At 52.6% G+C, this 19,634-nt stretch overlaps 1 protein-coding gene across 4 annotated transcripts in view; it reads right to left on the reverse strand.

Moving 5' to 3' along the window:
- LOC125457752 (LIM and senescent cell antigen-like-containing domain protein 2) overlaps window positions 1-19,634 on the reverse strand; it is a 96,128-nt gene that overhangs the window by 59,265 nt on the left and 17,229 nt on the right. For all 4 annotated transcript variants that reach the window (XM_048542338.2, XM_059650967.1, XM_059650966.1 and 1 more), the window contains 3 exons: window positions 10,625-10,784; window positions 6,117-6,183; window positions 3,106-3,226 (listed from right to left, as the gene is read on the reverse strand). In XM_048542338.2, coding sequence (XP_048398295.1) covers window positions 3,106-3,226; window positions 6,117-6,183; window positions 10,625-10,784 — 348 coding nt within the window. The remainder of the gene's footprint in view (window positions 1-3,105; window positions 3,227-6,116; window positions 6,184-10,624; window positions 10,785-19,634) is intronic.

A 19,634-nucleotide genomic window follows, 5' to 3' on the forward strand; every position in this document is an offset into this window, starting at 1 on the left:
TTGTGACATATTTGCCACACTCAAAGACACTTTCACAATTTACATGGTCCATACATTTTCTCAGTGCTGCGGATTCCTTTGCATTTTCAGAACAATGGAGCAAAAAAGCGATCGCAAAAAAATTTCCCTTTCCATCTCAACCGGGATTGGAATCACCCATTGACGCAGAATAATATCCCTGAGAGTTCAGTGACTGGGCCGAGCTACAGGACTGACATTATGAGCGGGTTACACTAGAGTTACATGTAAATCTAAAGAAACAACTGAGTAGCTGCTAATGAAGCGTTTCAAACTCTATCAGTGACTGGAAACCAGCTCTTTGGCAAAAAAAAGTGCATTTTCTTTCAGATCAATCCTTATCCCAAATTTGAGATTGACAAGAGGAGGAATATCTTCACTCAGAGGGCGGTAAACCTTAGGGATTCCGTCTCCCTGATGGAATGTGGAAGCTCAATCACTGGGATTGCTCACGATCAATGGGTTTCTGGGCATTAAAGAGGTCAGGGGATGGGGGGTAGTGAGGGAGAATTGGATTGGCCATGATCTACATGAATGATAGGGTTGGTTGGAGGGGCTGAATGGCCCGTTCGCGCTCCTATTACAAGCCGTGAGCTGGTTTTGAGGCTTGATAACGGGTGAGACTGTGTGGCAAGCAGGGGGAGTTGGGGTGGAGGGGGGAGGTGAAGAAACCTATGATGGCAGTGAGGGTGGGGGGGGAACCTATGATAGCAGTGTGAGGGGGGCCCTATGACGGCAGTGAGGGGGGGGGGAACCCACGATGGCAGAGAGGGGTTGTGTAAACCTATGATGGCTGTGAGGGGGGGCGGAAAATATGATGGCAGTGAGGGGGGGAGGTGTAAGCCCACGATGGCAGTGAGGGGGGGTGTAAACCTATGATGGCAGTGAAGGGGGGGGAACTATGATAGCAGTGAGGGGGGAACCTATGATGGCAGTGAAGGGGGGGGAGCTATGATAGCAGTGAGGGGGGGAACCTATGATGGCAGTGAAGTGGGGGGAGCTATAATAGCAGTGAGGGGGGGAACCTATGATGGCAGTGAGGAGGGGGGACCTATGATGGCAGTGACGGGGGGAAACCTATGATGGCAGTGAGGAGGGGGGACCTATGATGGCAGTGACGGGGGGAAACCTATGATGGCAGTGAGGAGGGGGGACCTATGATGACAGTGACGGGGGGAAACCTATGATGGCAGTGAGGAGGGGGGACCTATGATGGCAGTGACGGGGGGAAACCTATGATGGCAGTGAGGAGGGGGGACCTATGATGGCAGTGAGGAGGGGGGACCTATGATGGCAATGAGGGGGTGCAACCTATGATGGTAGTGAAGGCGGGGGAACTATGATAGCAGTGAGGGGCGGGAACCTATGATGGCAGTGGGTGAGGGGCGGGGACCTAGGATGGCTGTGAGGGGGGAAACCTATGATGGCAGTGAGGAGGGGGAGACCTATGATGGCAGTGACAGGGGGGAAACCTATGAATGCAGTGAGGGGGGGAACCTATGATGGCAGTGAAGGAGGGAGAACTATGATAGCAGTGAGGGGGGGCTACCTATGATGGCTGTGGGTGAGGGGCGGGGACCTAGGATGGCTGTGAGGGGGGGGGACCTATGATGGCAGTGAGGAGGGGGGACCTATAATGGCAGTGACGGGGGGAAACCTATGATGGCAGTGAGGAGGGGGGGACCTATGATGGCAGTGACGGGGGGACCTATGATGTTAGTGAGGTGGTGCGACCTATGATGGCAGTGTGGAGGGAGGACCTATGATGGCAGTGAGGAGGGGGGGGACCTATGCTGGCAGTGACGGGGGTGCTGACCTATGATGGCAGTGGGGGGAGGACCTATGATGGCAGTGAGGGGGTGCAACCTATGATGGCAGTGAGGGGGGGTACGTATGATGGCAGTGAGGGTGGGGTGTAAACCTATGATGGTAATGGGGGGGGGAGACGTATGATGGCAGTGAGGGGGGGTGTAAACCTAGTAAAGCTATGATGGCAGTGAGGGGCAGTCTGGCCCTTGATGTGTCGGAGCTCGCGACCCCAGAATATCAGCCTGCGAGCAGCCCCCCCACCCACCAACCCACTCGGGTGTCCCAGTGCCCACCTTGAGTAGCCATGTCCTTATTCGATGCCCACCTGCAGTAAACCCAGCAGGGCATACATTGGCGATAACAAAGTGTGAAGCTGGACGAACACAGCAGGCCCAGCAGCATCTCAGGGGCACCAAAGCTGACGTTTCGGGCCTAGGCCCTTCATCAGAGAGGGGGATGGGGAGAAGGAACTGGAATAAATAGGGAGAGAGGGGGAGGCGGACCGAAGATGGAGAGAAAAGAAGATAGGTGGAGAGGAGAGTATAGGTGGGGACGTAGGGAGGGGATAGGTCAGTCCAGGGAAGACAGACAGGTCAAGGAGGTGGGATGAGGTTAGTAGGTAGGAAATGGAGGTGCGGCTTGAGGTGGGAGGAAGGGATAGGTGAGAGGAAGAACAGGTTAGGGAGGTGGGGACAAGCTGGGTTGGTTTTGGGATGCAGTGGGGTGGGGGGAGATTTTGACGCTTGTGAAGTCCACATTGATACCATTGGGCTGCAGGGTTCCCAAGCGAAATATGAGTTGCTGTTCCTGCAACCTTCGGGTGGCATCATTGTGGCACTGCAGGAGGCCCATGATGGACATGTCGTCTAAAGAATGGGAGGGGGAGTGGAAATGGTTTGCGACCAGGAGGTGCAGTTGTTTATTGCGAACCGAGCGGAGGTGTTCTGCAAAGCAGTCCCCAAGCCTCCGCTTGGTTTCCCCAATGTAGAGGAGGCCACACCGGGTACAATGGATACAATATACCACATTAAGCAGATGTTCACCTGCACATCTGCCAATGTGGAAAGTCATCTTGGGACCTGGGATGGGGGTGAGGGAGGAGGTGTGGAGGCAAGTGTAGCACTTCCCTGCGGCTGCATTGGATTTGGGATGGGACCTGAAGCGGGGTGAGGGCATCAGACCGGTTCTTGCCTCCTGCCTGCTTTGCCCAGCAGGCCTGAGGACCCGGTTATGGGGTACTGAGATCATGACCGTTTCTAGCACTCGTTTTTAACATACCTGCCCGCATTCTTGACAAAACCCAGGTCGGCCAGAGCGATCGAGCAAATCTCACAGCAGAAACAGTCTGGGTGCCAATTATTATTCATTGCTTTGATGACACGGCCAATAATGAACTCCCCTGGGGACACAGAATGAGACAAAATGAAATAACCAGCAGAGTATCTATCAGAAAGAAAGCTGGACAAATACTCTCCAGTAAAACCATTTCCACCTTCTGCACGCTTGAGGATTTCCAAGCCATTCCCTGATTTAGTTTGATTTATTGTGGACCCATGTACCTGCGTAAAGTGATATGTGTTGCTTGGCGTGCAATACAGGCAGATCATATCATGCCACCTGCACTGGGGTACTAGAACAGAGCGACAAACACAAGGAGAAGATGCAACCAGCAAGATCAACAATAAATTTAAAATTTGACAGGTCCATTCAGAAGCCTGACAACAGCAGGGAAGGGGCTGTTCTTGAATCTGTTGCACACGTGTGTGTCTAAACCTCTGTACCTTCTGCCCGATGGAAGAGGTTGGAAGAGATTATAACCGGGATGGGAGAGATCTTCGATGAGGTTCACTGCCTCTCCTAGGGCCGCGAGAAGTGCGGATGAAGTTAATGGATGGAACCTTGGCTTGCATGATCGACTGTACAACACAACCCTCCACACAATAGGAATACTGGCATTTTGGGATCTGTCCGTTCCCCAGGATCCACCGAGCTGCTGATATTGGCTCAGGTGATTTAATGTTTCTTTGCGACGCACACTGTGGCTCCATGATGAGCAGAATCAAATTACAGTGAAACATCTAAATGCCTTACATTCATCAGAATGGTCATTTCATGCCCTGGCAGGGGCTGTTAGTTAATTAAACCATCCCCCCCCAACACCCCCCAACAATGATGGCTGGGACAGGGGGAGTGAAAAGGCTTCACTGCTTAGGAACGGTGCGGGGGAAGGTAAAGTAATCCAGTAGCAATCTCCTGTCTCCGCAGTGCTCTACCGTCAGAGACTGTAAGAATTTACGACATTGGTCGCCCAGAGTTTGTTCAAAGTTTTAGAGAGTTTCAGAGCAAGTTAACTGGGGCTGTCAATTAATGTCTGTTGTTTCTGAGGCTCCTCTTGAGTCAGTATAAATGCATTGCCTTAATGCCATCATAATGGCTTCATAGAGTTGATAGCCAGAGACTATTTCCCAGGGCAGAAATGGCTAGCACAAGGGGTCATAGTTTTAAGCTGGTTGGTGGAAAGTATAGAGGGGATGTCAGAGGCAGGTTCTTTATGCAGAGAGTTGTGAGAGCATGGAATGCGTTGCCAGCAGCAGTTGTGGAAGCAAGGTCATTGGGGTCATTTAAGAGACTGCTGGACATGCATATGGTCACAGAAATTTGAGGGTGCATACATGAGGATCAATGGTCGGCACAACATTGTGGGCTGAAGGGCCTGTTCTGTGCTGTACTGTTCTATGTTCTATGTTCTATGTTCTATATTTAATCATTTTGTGGACTTGTGTTTGGAGGGTTGTGGGCACCTTAAAGCTTTTTTTTAAACAGGTGTCTGTAAAAGGGCACTAGATTTTTTTTGAAACAAGGCATTTCTTGCTAGTTTTCTGTCTTCTGACAGCTGCTAGTTATAAATGCCAGGTGAGAGTAAATGCTTTGGGAGCTGTTTGGAGTAGCTGGCGACCTGGTCAAGAGAAGGAGATCCATGGCTCAACGCTCCTGTTTCCGAACAGCAAAAACACTCAGCGTGAGTCCAGGTTGTCCTCTTAAAGAGCGGCAGGAAAATTTCTTGATACTGTGTTTCCTCAGCAGGCTGTACCTGCCAAAATCCCAAAGACACACCCTGCACATGCCAGAACAGCAGAGTGACAGCCATCTGAGCATCTCAAACATTACCTTTTCAGCCTTTTTGAACTCGGTCTTTCCCCCAAAGTGAACTGCTGCAGAGAAAGATCTGTCCTCACCTTTGGTGTGCACTGTGATATTTGTGTGCGTTTTTAGTTATTAAGAAGGGAAAACACTTACATTTTCCTATTACAAACTGAGCGATTTAACCAGTTTTGTATCTTCATTAAATAAGTTATCTTTTATAATAAATGAATAAATTTGTGGATATTAATGAAACATGGTTGCTTGATCTTTTTAAGTCGAATATAGAGAAAGAATTTGCATGGGCCTATCAGAAACTGCAGAATAATTTGCATTGTGACCTGAGGAATTGTGGGACTAGACAGAGACAGTGTGCTCCTCTGGCTCATTCATCACAACACGTCTGGGATCGTCCTTTTCTTGGGTGACATTGTGACAAAGCAATGAGTCCACTGGTCCACTTACCAATGTGCAATGCAGAAAAGGAGTCATGTTAACAATGTCAAGTAAGCAATTTGATAGAGTAGATGGGATTGGGGATGCAAATGATCCCTGCTGATTTAACAGATACATACACACACAAATACATTGAAGCACATGTACTGACATGTCCGACACCTGTCTGCACACACACACATCTTTGCACTCACATGTTCATAAATGTCACACACATCACATAAACATACGTAAGAACATGCACCAGACCTGACAAGCCCACACTAATGCACGACAGGAACAAAAACACCAGTGTGCACACACGCACAGATACAGCCACAGATAAAGCCTGTAGACACCCACACACACACGTGCGCACGCGCAGTCACACGCACACACACAAATGCAAGCACACACACGTACAGTCACACACACACACGCGCGTGCGCAGTCACACATACACACACACACACACACATACTTATACACACACACACAGAAATGCACGCTCACACAAAGACGCAATGCGTGCTCACACACGGACTCACAGAAACACACAAATGGACAGACACAGCACCAACGTACACACAGATAGGCACAGCAAACATGCTCACACGTGCAAACATACAGACATATGCACATAGAGACACACACACACACACACACACACACACACACACACAATTTGAAATGCCTCTATAGTTTATTCTTACCACATTGCCCACAACACGGTGCAAACAGCATCTGGAAGTCGTGTTCACAATACTTCCGACCTTCAAACTAATAGAAATAAGATGAGATTCAGCACAGGTTAAATCAGGCAAACCCACAAGCTGCGACAACTCTCTGCAATAGGACACACAGAGCCCAGAGAGATCTCACAGCTGTATATTTACACAGAGCTGTACCACATAACACACCTGGCTGGGTCCATCAACCCACACGGAGGGCCTGGGGCAAAGGCAGCCCCTACTGATGGGGGTGAGGGTTCTCTGACTGAAGGTGGAAGGAAGAGGTTCTGACTGAGTGTCAGTGTGACTGGCTGTGAGTGAGATTGCGAGTGACTGAGTGTGAGTGTGATTGAGTGATTGGGTGTAAGTGTGTGTGGGTGTGAGTGTGAGTGCATGACTGGGTGTGAGTGAGAATGAGTACGAGTGACTGGGTGTGAGGGACTGTGAGTAACTATGTGTGAATGTGAGTGAGTGTGAGTGAATGGGTGTGTTTGTGAGGGACTGGGTGTGAGCGTGAGTGAATGGCGTGAGTGAGTGTGACTGTGTGTGAGTGTGAATGAGTGTGAGTGACTGGAGTGAGTCAGTGTGAGCGACTGTGTGTGCGTGTGTGGCTGGGTGTGAGTGTGACTGAGTGTGAGTGTGGCTGGGTGTGAATGTGAGCGTGACTGGGTGTGGGTGTGAGTGAGACTGGGTGTAAGAGTGAGTGAGTCTGTGTGTAAGTGTGACTGAGTGTCAGTGTGACTCAGTGTGAGTGAGATTGTGAGTGACTGGGTGTGAGTGTGATTGAGTGACTGGGTGTGACTAAGATTGTGAGTGACTGGGTGTGAGTGGGTGTGGGTGTGGGTGTGAGTGTGAGTGAATGACTGGGTGTGAGTGAGCATGAGTGCAAGTGACTGGGTGTGAGGGAGTGTGAGTAACTGTGTGTGAATGTGAGTGAGAGTGAATGGGTGTTTGTGAGAGGGACTGAGTGTGAGCGTGAGTGAATGTAAGTGTGCGTGAGTGTGAGTGACTGGAGTGAGTGAGTGTGAATGACTGGGTCTGAATGAGAGGGGCAGGGTGTGAGTGAGTGAGAGTGATCTGGTGTGAGTGTGAGTGAGTGATCTGGGGTGAGTGAGTGTGAGAGACTGGGTGTGAGTGACTGGGTGTGGGGGAGTGTGAGTGACTGAGTGTGGGTGGGTGTGAGTGAGTGGGTGTGGGTGGGTGTGAGTGACTGGGCGTGAGTGAGTGAGAGTGACTGGGTGTGGGTGGGTGTGAGTGAGTGGGTGTGGGTGGGTGTGAGAGACTGGGTGTGGGTGAGTGTAAGTGACTGGGTGTGTGTGAGTGACTGGGTGTGAGTGATTGTGAATGACTGGATGAGTGACTGGGTGTGAGTGTGTGTGTGCTACTGGGTGTGAGTGACTGGGTGTGGGTGACTGTGAGTGACGAGGTGTGGGTGAGTGTGAGTGACTGGGTGTGGGGGAGTGTGAGTGACTGGGTGGGGGTGAGTGAGAGTGACTGGGTGTGAGTGAGTGTGAGAGACTGGGTGTGGGTGAGTGTGAGTGACTGGGTGGGGGTGAGTGAGAGTGACTGGGTGTGAGTGAGTGTGAGTGACTGAGTGTGAGTGAGTGTGGGTGACTGGATGAGTGGGAGTGAGAGACTGGGTGTGGGTGAGTGTAAGTGACTGGGTGTGTGTGAGTGACTGGGTGTGAGTGATTGTGAATGACTGGATGAGTGACTGGGTGTGAGTGTGTGTGTGCTACTGGGTGTGAGTGGGTGTGAGTGACTGGGTGTGGGTGACTGTGAATGACGAGGTGTGGGTGAGTGTGAGTGACTGGGTGTGAGTGAGTGAGTGACGAGGTGTGGTGAGTGTGAGTGACTGGGTGTGAGTGAGTGTGTGAGTGATTGGGTGTGGGTGAGTGAGAGTGACAGGGTGCGGGTGAATGTTAGTGACTGGGTGTGGGTGGGTGTGAGTGACTGGGCGTGAGTGGGTGTGAGTGAGTGGGTGTGGGTGGGTGTGAGTGACTGGGTGTGGGTGAGTGTAAATGACTGGGTGTGGGTGAGTGACTGGGTGTGAGTGGGTGTGAGTGACTGGGTGTGAGTCAGTGAGAGTGACTGAGTGTGAGTGACTGGGTGTGAGTGAGTGTGAGTGACTGGGTGTGAGTCAGTGCGAGTGAATGAGTGTGAGAGACTGGGTGTGAGTAAGTGTGAGTGATTGGGTGTGGATAAGTGTGTGACTGGGTGTGTGTGAGTATGAGTGACTGGGTGTGAGTGAGCGTGAGTAACTGGGTGTGGTGAGTGAGTGACCAGGTAAGAGTGTGAGTGACTGGGTGTGAGTGAGTGTGAGTGACTGGGTGTGGGTGAGTGACTGGGTGTGGGTGAGTGACTTGGTGTGAGTCAGTGAGAGTGACTGGGTGTGAGTCAGTATGAATGACTGGGTGTGAGTGAGTGTGAGCGACTGGATGTGAGTGAGTGTGAGCGACTGGGTGTGAGTCAGTGAGAGTGACTGGGTGTGAGTGTGAGTGACTAGGGGTTGGTGAGTGACTGGGTGTGAGTGAGTGTGAGTGACTGGGTGTTGGTGAGTGACTGGGAGTGAGTGAGTGTGAGTGACTGGGTGTGAGTAAGTGTGATTGATTGGGTGTGGATAAGTGTGTGACTGGGTGTGGGTGAGTGAGTGACCAGGTAAGAGTGTGAGTGACTGGGTGTGTGAGTGTGAGAGACTGGGTATGGGTGTGTGATTGGGTGTGGGTGAGTGACTGGGTGTGGGTGAGTGTGAGCGACTGGGTGTGAGTGAGTGTGAGCGACTGGGTGTGTGTGAGTGTGAGTGATTTGGTGTGGGTAAGTGTGTGACTGGGTGTGTGTGAGTATGAGTGACTGAGTGTGACTGAGTGTGACTGACTGGGTGTGAGTGAGTGTGAGTGACTGGGTGTGAGTCAGTGAGAATGACTGGGTGTGAGTGAGTGTGAGTGACTGGGTGTGAGTGAGTGTGAGTGATTGGGTGTGGATAAGTGTGTGACTGGGTGTGTGTGAGTATGAGTAACTGGGTGTGAGCGAGTGTGAGTAACTGGGTGTGGGTGAGTGAGTGACCAGGTAAGAGTGTGAGCGAGTGTGAGTGACTGGGTGTGGGTGAGTGACTGGGTGTGGGTGAGTGTGAGTGACTGGGTGTGAGTGTGAGCGTCTGGGTATGAGTGTGAGCGACTGGGTGTTGGTGAGTGACTTGGTGTGAGTCAGTGAGAGTGACTGGGTGTGAGTCAGTGTGAATGACTGGGTGTGAGTGAGTGTGAGCGACTGGATGTGAGTGAGTGTGAGCAACTGGGTGTGAGTCAGTGAGGGTGACTGGGTGTGAGTGTGAGTGACTAGGTGTTGGTGAGTGACGGTGTGAGTGAGTGTGAGCAACTGGGTGTTGGTGAGTGACTGGGACTGAGTGAGTGTGAGTGACTGGGTGTGGGTGAGTGAGTGACCAGGTAAGAGTGTGAGAGACTGGGTGTGAGTAAGTGTGATTGATTGGGTGTGGATAAGTGTGTGACTGGGTATGTGTGAGTATGAGTGACTGGGTGTGAGTGAGTGTGAGTGACTGGGTGTGGGTGAGTGAGTGACCAGGTAAGAGTGTGAGTGACTGGGTGTGAGTGAGTGTGAGTGACTGGGTGTGGGTGAGTGATTGGGTGTGGGTGAGTGACTGGGTGTGGGTGAATGTGAGTGACTGGGTGTGAGTGAGTGTGAGTGACCGGGTATGAGTGTGAGTGACTGGATGTTGGTGAGTGACTTGGTGTGAGTCAGTGAGAGTGACTGGGTGTGAGTGAGTTTGAGCGACTGGATGTGAGTGAGTGTGAGCGACTGGGTGTGAGTCAGTGAGAGTGACTGGGTGTGAGTGTGAGTGACTGGGTGTGAGTCAGTGTGAATGACTGGGTGTGAGTGAGTGTGAGCGACTGGATGTGAGTGAGTGTGAGCGACTGGGTGTGAGTCAGGGAGAGTGACTGGGTGTGAGTGTGAGTGACTAGGTGTTGGTGAGTGACTGGGAGTGAGTGAGTGTGAGCGACTGGGTGTGAGTCAGTGAGAGCGACTGGGTGTGAGTGTGAGTGACAAGGTGTTGGTGAGTGACTGGGTGTGAGTGAGTGTGAGCGACTGGGTGTGAGTGCGAGTGATTGGGTGTGTAAGGGGAATGGACAGTGAATGCTGAGGGACACTGTGTTGAATGGAGTCTCTCACACAGCCTGGTGATCAGAGACATGGGGGCGACGTTAGATCCAGGGACACCATGCCATCCCTCCATTGGCGCTGTGATCGTCCAATCACTGCTGTCCATTGGGTTGGGGGGTGGGGGGTTAGCCCGGGCCCGGTCGTACCCAGGTGTGATTAAACCGTCAGTGCCCAGTGTCCCGAATGCCAGGCAAGGACCCAAACCCTGTACAACCGTCACAGCAGTGTCTGTGCCTCGGAGCACCAACTGCCAGGCTGCGTTAGGTGGTACCAAAATGTACCCGGTGCAGCTCTGCGCCTCAGGCGGCAGCTCTTACCTCGTAGAAGACTCCTCCCGGAAACTGCCGGAAGCACTGGGCGCAGACGAAGCACTCCTCGTGGTAGAGTTCCCCGTTGCTGTTGACAATGCGCTCCGAGGGGTCAAAGTGAGAGTGGCAACGCCCACATGTGGCACTGGCCAGTGCATCTGCCATGTTACTGCGAGGGGTCAGGGGGCGGGGACAGAAGGAGAGAGGTGGGTGAAGACCCGTTAATGAAGACTCGCAGTGAAGACCAGCCCAGGGCTATCGGACTGACTGCTCCCAGCTCCTCAGAAAGGTGTGACCAGCCAGTCACACACTCTCTCTCGACCTCTGTCTCTCCCTCTCTCTCTGACTCTGTCTCTCTCCCTCTCTCTCTCTGACTCTCTCTCTCTCTTTCTCCCTCTCTCTCTGACTCTCTCCCTTTCTTCCTCTCTCTGACTCTGTCTCTCTCTCTCCCTGACTCTGTCTCTCTCTGAGTCTGTCTCTCTCTCTCTCTCCCTCTCTTGTCTCTCTCTTTCTCCCTGTCTGTGTATCTCCCTCTCTCTGACTCTGTCTCTCTCTCCCTCTCTCTGACTCTGTCTCTAGCTCTCGTTCTCTCTCTCTCTCTCCTTCTCTCTCTGTCTCTCTCTCCCCCTCTCTGACTATCTCTCTCCCTCTCAGGCAGACTCAGTGTTGAATTATCAAAGCTGTTTTGTGAGGGTCCCCTCGCTCACACACACACACACACACACACACACGCGCGTACATACACACAGCCAAGACTCTGTGCTGTAATCTCAGAACTGCTCAGCCTGTCCCCTTCCTCGGGACCTCTCCCCAAATAAAGAAAACCTTGTGCTGCTGTTTATTCTGCTCCCTTGTCAGAAAGGTCTGAACTTTACCAGCCGCCAACACCCCAGCTCTCGTCCAAATCCCATCCCAGTCTCCAGGTCGATCCTCAATCCACTCCACCCCTCCCTGCGCCCACTGTATACCCTGTTCTCCAGGTGCCACCCAACACCCACTCCCCCTTTCAATCGGTTCACCCACCGCGGGCTCTCCTGGTTTTTGCTCATTTTCAGCTTTCTATCAGCCTCGAAAGGATGGGGCAGTCCCCTCCCACTGCCTGCCAGAGATCAATGGGTTCTGAGATTTTTAAGGGACGTCGAGAGGCGATGCCGGGGAGCGGTGGCGGTGAGGTGGAATGATTGGCAAGCAGGGCTTGAGGGGCAGAATGGTTGAACCCCTGCTCCTGTTTCCTTTGTTCCCACCTTCCTGTGTGGCACCCACCTCCTGCCCTGGATGGTCGCCGAGGTTCATCTCATTGTCGGCTCCATCTGTGACCGGGGTCAATCTCAGACCGAATTACCCTGTTCACAGCCTCAGCGTCTGGGGTAAACAGCCGTGAGCCTTTCCAGGTCATGGTCCCATCGTCTCTGACGCCCACCCACACTCACCTCCAAGAGGCTGTGAAGCTCAAAAGGGTGCAGCAAAGATTTACGAGGATGTTGGAAGGTTTGAGCTATGGTGGTGGTGGTAGGGGGTGAGGGGGCACGGGGAGGCTGAATAGGCTGGGGTTATTTTCCCTGGAGCTTCAGAGGCTGAGGGGTGACCTTATGGAGGTTTATAAAACCATGTAGGCAAGGTCTTTACCCCAGGGTAGGGGGAGTCCAAAACTAGAGGGCATAAGTTAAAGGTGAGAGGGGAAAGAATTAAAAGGGGCCTAAGGGGCAACTTTTTCACGCAGAGGGTGCTGCGTATGTGGGATGAGCTGCCAGAGGAAGTGGAGGAGGCTGGTACAAATATAACATTTAAAAGGCATCTGGATGGGTATATGAATAGGAAGGGTTTACAGGGATATGGGCCATGTGCTGGCAAACGGGATCAGACTTATATAGGATATCTGGTTTGCATGGATGAGTTGGGCTGAAGGGTCTGTTTCCATGTTGTACAGCTCTATGACTCTAAACTGCCACAGTTCACTCCTGCCTCAGTTTATTCCCTGCTGTCACCTTGACCCTGGCTCCAAGGCCCACTCCGGGCTGATTTCCCACACCCTACACACCCCCACAACCCGGTAAATCTGACAAGGTGTAGATCTCTGCTGCTTGCGCCCTAACATTCCAGAAATCCCCGTGATCCTGAGCTCCACATCGACCCCCAGTCAGAACACTGCCTTCCTCTGGATAACTCTCCGCCCGTGGCCTCGGCCCCCCCCCCCTGCCTTGGTGGACTCATGCAAGTTTACGTCGCATTGGAAGGCACTTCGGCCCATCAGGCCGGTGCCAGTCAGAAGCAAGTGCCCAACCATTCCGATCCCATTTCCCAGCATTTACAGAGACGGTCTCCTCCAAATCCACATTCCTCCGGTTCCCAGCATCTTTGAGTCTTCCCAGTTCCCTTCCAACGGGGACCATGGCCGAGGCCCACCCCTGGAAATCCTTCATCCACATCTCCTCCCACACCCTCTCTCGCTTCCTTTAAGCCCAATCTCAGTTGAACCTCTGCACCTGTAACACCCTGACACACTCTGGTGTCAAGATTTTTTATTGACATCGCTGCGACAGTGTCGGAGACTCTGCCACAGGTACAGTGTGTGGTTGCAAATTGTTGAAGATGCAGTAAACTGGAGGGTTGGGTGGGGTGAGCCCTCAGCTGATTGGCAACACTCTATCATATTGTGAGGATGAGGAATGGCACAGACATGTTTAAATGACAGGAGCAGGACCAAGTTCCCAGTGAGGAGGGTCCGCAAACCCCTCAGGCCCAGATTGAAGGGAAACTCGAGAGAACTGGCATCAGTGGAGTTTTTTTCCACCAAATATTTTGCTGAAGTGTAAACAGGATGCTGGCTGTTGTGGGAACATTTATTGAAAGCTGAAGGAATCCAGTGAACCAGAGATTCCAGCTTCACACACTGATCAGACCAGGACCAGAATTCCACAGCTCCCCCCCGCCCAGTGTCACACTCGCGCTCACCCGCAGTGTCACACTCAGTGTCACCCCCAGCGTCACACTCTCTCACATTCAGTGTCTCCCTCAGTGTCACACTCACTCTCACCCGCAGTGTCACACTCAGTGTCACCCCCAGCGTCACACTCTCTCACATTCAGTGTCTCCCTCAGTGTCACACTCACTCTCACCCGCAGTGTCACACTAAGTGTCACCCCCAGCGTCACACTCTCTCACATTCAGTGTCTCCCTCAGTGTCACACTCACTCTCACCCCCAGTGTCTCCCTCAGTGTCACCCCCGGTGTCACCCCCAGTGTCACACTCGTGCTCACCCCCAGTGTCACACACGCGCTCACCCCCAGTGTCACCCCCAGTGTCACACTCGCGCTCACCCCCAGTGTCACACTCGTGCTCACATTCAGTGTCACACTCGCGCTCACCCCCAGTTTGTCCCTCAGTGTCACCCCCAGCGTCACGCTCACTCTCACCCCCAGTGTCACCCTCACGCCCAGTGTCTCCCGCAGTGTCACACTCACTCTCACCCCATGTCTCCCTCAGTGTCACACTCACTCTCACCCCCAGTGTCACCCCCAGTGTCACACTCGCGCTCACCCCCAGTGTCACACTCGTGCTCACATTCAGTGTCACACTCGCGCTCACCCCCAGTTTGTCCCTCAGTGTCACCCCCAGCGTCACGCTCACTCTCACCCCCAGTGTCACCCTCACGCCCAGTGTCTCCCGCAGTGTCACACTCACTCTCACCCCATGTCTCCCTCAGTGTCACACTCACTCTCACCCCCAGTGTCACCCCCAGTGTCACACTCGCGCTCACCCTCAGTGTCACCCCCAGTGTCACACTCACCCTGACCCCCAGTGTCACACTCACTCTCAACCCCAGTGTCTCCCTCAGTGTCACGCCCAGTGTCACACTCACTCTCACCCCCAGTGTCTCCTTCAGTGTCACCCTCAGTGTCACACTCCCTCTCACCCCCCAGTGTCACACTCACTCTCACCCCCAGTTTCTCCCTCAGTGTCACCACTAGTGTCACAATCACTCTCACTCCCAGTGTCACACTCACTCTCACCCTCAGTGTCACACTCACTCTCAACCCCAGTGTCACACTCACTCTCACCCCAAGTGTCTCCCTCAGTGTCACCCCTAGTGTCAAACTCACTCTCAACTCCAGTGTCACACTCACTCTCAACCCCAGTGTCACACTCACTCTCAACCCCAGTGTCTCCCTCAGTGTCACCCCTAGTGTCACACTCACTCTCACCCACAGTGTCTCTCTCAGGGTCACACTCACTCTCAACCCCAGTGTGACACTCACTCTCACCCCCAGTGTCTCCCTCAGTGTCACACTCACTCTCAACCCCAGTGTCACACTCAATCTCACCCCCAGTGTCTCCCCCAGTGTCACACTCACTCTCACCCCCAGTGTCTCCCTCAGGGTCACACTCACTTTCACCCCCAGTGTCACACTCACTCTCACCCCCAGTGTCTCCCTCAGTGTCACACTCACCCTCAGTGTCTCCCTCAGTGTCACCCCTAGTGTCACACTCACTCTCACCCCCAGTGTCTCCCCCAGTTTCACCCCTAGTGTCACATTCACTCTCACCCCCAGTGTCACACTCACTCTCACCCCCAGTGTCACACTCACTCTCAACCCATCTCCCTCAGTGTCACCCCTAGTGTCACACTCACTCTCACCCCCAGTGTCTCCCTCAGTATCACACTAACTCTCACGCCCAGTGACTCCCTCAGTGTCACCCCTAGTGTCACACTCACTCTCAACCCCAGTGTCACCCCCAGTGTCACACTCACTCTCACCCCCAGTGTCTCCCTCAGGGTCACACTCACTCTCAACCCCAGAGTCACTCCCAGTGTGCCACTCACTCTCAACCCCAGTGTCTCCCTTAGTGTCATCCCCAGTGTCACACTCACTCTCAACCCCACTGTCACACTCACTCTCACCCCCAGTGTCTCCCTCAGTGTCACCCCTAGTGTCACACTCACTCTCACCCCTAGTGTCTCCTTCAGTGTCACACTCGCTCTCACCCCTAGTGTCACACTCACTCTCAACCCCAGTGTCACCCCCAGTGTCACACTCACTCTCACCCCCAGTATCACACTCACTCTCACCCCCAGTGTCTCCCTCAGGGTCACACTCACTCTCAACCCCAGTGTCACTCCCAGTGTGACACTCACTCTCAACCCCAGTGTCTCCCTCAGTGTCACCCCCAGTGTCACACTCACTCTCAACCCCAGTGTCACACTCACTCTCACCCCCAGTGTCTCCTTCAGTGTCACACTCGCTCTCACCCCCAGTGTCACACTCACTCTCAACCCCAGTGTCTCCCTCAGTGTCACCCCTAGTGTCACACTCAGTATCACACTCACTCTCAACCCCAGTGTCACACTCACTCTCAACCCGTGTCACACTCACTCTCACCCCAAGTGTCTCCCTCAGTGTCACCCCTAGTGTCACACTCACTCTCACCCCTAGTGTCACACTCACTCTCACCCCCAGTGTCACACTCTCTCTCAATTCCAGTGTCACACTCACTCTCACCCCCAGTGCCTCCCTCAGTATCACACTCACTCTCAACCCCAGTGTGACACTCACTCTCACCCCCAGTGTCTCCCTCAGTATCACACTCACTCTCAACCCCAGTGTCACACTCACTCTCAACCCCAGTGTCACACTCACTCTCACCCCAAGTGTCTCCCTCAGTGTCACCCCTAGTGTCACACTCACTCTCACCCCTAGTGTCACACTCTCTCTCAATTCCAGTGTCACACTCACTCTCACCCCCAGTGCCTCCCTCAGTGTCACCCCTAGTGTCACACTCACTCTCACCCCCAGTGCCTCCCTCAGTGTCACCCCTAGTGTCACACTCACTCTCACCCCCAGTGTCAACCTCAGTGTCACACTCACTCTCACCCCCAGTGTCACACTCACTCTCACCCCCAGCGTCAACCTCAGTGTCACACTCACTCTCACCCCCAGTGTCACACTCACTCTCACCCCCAGTGTCTCCCTCAGGGTCACACTCACTCTCAACCCCAGTGTCACACTCACTCTCACCCCCAGTGTCTCCTTCAGTGTCACACTCGCTCTCACCCCCAGTGTCTCCCTCAGTGTCACACTCACTCTCACCCCCAGTGTCACACTCACTCTCAACCCCAGTGTCACCCCCAGCATCTCACTCACTCTCAACCCCAGTGTCTCCCTCAGTGTCACTCCTAATGGCACACACATTGTCATCCCCTGTGTCACCTCCAGTGTCACTGCCCCCCCCCCACAGCCAGTGCCATTCGGCCCTCACACTCAGACATTCTCGGTAATGCTCAGGGTCGTGGGTTTCTACTGTGGGTCTTCATGGGAGTGAGCATCGTGATTCCCCAGCCACCCAGTGGGGACGTGGGCATGACCCCTCCCCCTTCAACATGGCACCCCCCCTCCTGGCATTCCATGAACAGACAGCCATGGTTGAAAAGATCGGGCCTGTACTTTAGATTAGAATCCCTACAGTGTGGAAACAGGCCCTTCACCCCAACAAGTCCACACCGACCCTTGAAGCATCCCACCCAGACCCATCCCCCTATAGCCCACACACCCCTGAACACGACGGGCAATTTAGCATGGCCAATCTACCTACCCTGCACATCTTTGGACTGTGGGAGGAAACCAGAGCACCCGGAGGGGATGCATGCAGACACGGGGAGAATGTGCAAACTCCGCACAGACAGTCGCCCAAGGCGGGAATCGAACCTGGGTCCCTGGCGCTGTGAGGCTGCAGTGCTAACCACTGAGCCACCTTGTACTTGATGGGGGTTAGAGGAACGAGAGGCAACCTAATTGAAACATAGGTGGTGTTTAGGGGGCGCGACAGGGTAGGTGAGGCAAGCCTGTTTCCCCTTGGTGGGGAGAGTCTTGGACTAGCGGGCACCATGTCAGGGTTTAACATTTAAAACAGAAATAAGGGAGAATTTTTTTTCTTTCTGGCCGTGAATCTGTGGAGTTCCTTATCACACAGAGGGCTGTTGAGATTGGGTCATTAGGTGTATTTGGGGCTGAGCTGGGCAGATTTCTAATCTGTAAGGAAATCAAGGGTTATTGCAAAAAGGCAGGAAGGTAGATTTGAGAATTATCTCATGGAATGGCAGGATGGACACGATGGGCTGAATGGCCTGCTTCAGCTCCCTTCTCTTATGTTGTAAGGGAAATAAGTCATGCCGAGGAAGCCGTGCAAACATTTTGATTGTCTCCACCGCTGGGAATTCCTGACATCTCCTGGGTCGCTTACTCCCTGGAGTGGAGGACGGGCCGTGGCCTTAGGCTTGAGGAGTGGGAAGAGCTGGGAAAAGCTGCTGGCCTTCTCCTGGGGGTTGCAGAGCCTGTCACTGTGAGGACGTGCTGCCTGATGCATGGCCCTTCATCCGGAAGCATCCGTCGGGGATTGGTGGCTCTGAGCCAAGCATTCCGGCTTTCCCAGGGCTGGACAGAGAGAGCTCAGAAAGCCCAAATTCAGAGCCAGCCTGTGTTCTGTGGGTTGCACAAAGACTACACAAGCTGTCCAAGCGCAGCACACAAGGTCACACACAGCAGGCTGCTTGGGTTTTGCTTGTGAATGGCTCCCCGCCTACTGCCCCTGCCAGGGCAAACAGGCAGGGACATCAATAGGCTCCTCTACCGACAGAGAGAGTGAGAGAGAGAGAGAGAGAGAGAGAGAGAGAGCGAGAGCGACAACTGGCGGTCGTTTTAATCTAAGGGTCACCACTTCCCTCAGGCGAGGGGAAAGGCTGAGGAGGAGAGTCCCTCAAGGGTAACGCTGCCTCACGAGCCAGGTGCCCAGCTAACTGAGCTAACCCGGATATGGCTGCAATAGAGTCTATTGCCACTGCCACACACCATCAGCCGAATGGTCCCATGGCATAAATAAAACTCAAAAGGGGCCAATACATCTGCACTGGGGAATAGGGGACATACTATGGAGATGGAGCTATAACATGGAGATGAGGCTATAATACGGAGATGGAGCGATAATACAGAGATGGAGTTATAATACGGAGATGGAACTATAATATGGAAATGGAGCTATATTACAGGAGATGGAGCTATAATATGGAGATGGAGCTAGAATATGGGAGATGGAGCTATAATGCAGAGATGGAGCTCTAATACAGAGATGGAGCTATAATATAGAGATGGAGTTATTATATGGAGATGGAGCTATAATACGGGAGATGGAGCTATAATATGGAGGTGGAGCTTTAATACGGGAGATGGAGCTAGAATACAGGAGATGGAGCTATAATACGGAGACGGAGCTATAATACGGAGATGGAGCTATAATACAGAGATGGAGCTATAATACGGAGATGGAGCTATAATACAGAGATGGAGCTATAATACAGAGATGGAGCTATAATACGGAGATGGAGCTTTAATACGGGAGATGGAGCTATAATACAAGAGATGGAGCTATAATATGGAGATGGAGCTATAATATGGAAATGGAGCTATAATATGGAGATGGAGCTATAATATAGAGATGGAGCTATAATACGGAGATGGAGCTATAATACGGGAAATGGAGCTATAATACAGAGATGGAGCTATAATACGGAGATGGAGCTATAATACGGGAGATGGAGCTTTAATACGGGAGATGGAGCTATAATACAGGAGATGGAGCTATAATACGGAGATGGAGCTATAATACAGAGATGGAGCTATAATATGGAGATGGAGCTATAATATGGAAATGGAGCTATAATATGGAGATGGAGCTATAATATAGAGATGGAGCTATAATATGGAGATGGAGCTATAATACAGGAGATGGGCAGTGGTGAGTACAGCTCTAGTGGTTGGTAATATTTGTGGGGGTATTTATTTTGATAATTATGGCTATTCCGGTGGATTGATAGGTCAGTAATACACACTGATACTCCCAACGGGTAATTAAAGCTTTAACAGGGTCATTTACCACAAGGGGACAGCTGGGATGTAAACACAGCTACAAAGGACAACTATTTGGGCTGGGGGCAACAACAGCCATAGTTACCCCAGTGGGTAAATATAG

Source organism: Stegostoma tigrinum, chromosome 14 (genome assembly GCF_030684315.1).
Source record: "Stegostoma tigrinum isolate sSteTig4 chromosome 14, sSteTig4.hap1, whole genome shotgun sequence".
Taxonomy (NCBI): domain Eukaryota; kingdom Metazoa; phylum Chordata; class Chondrichthyes; order Orectolobiformes; family Stegostomatidae; genus Stegostoma; species Stegostoma tigrinum.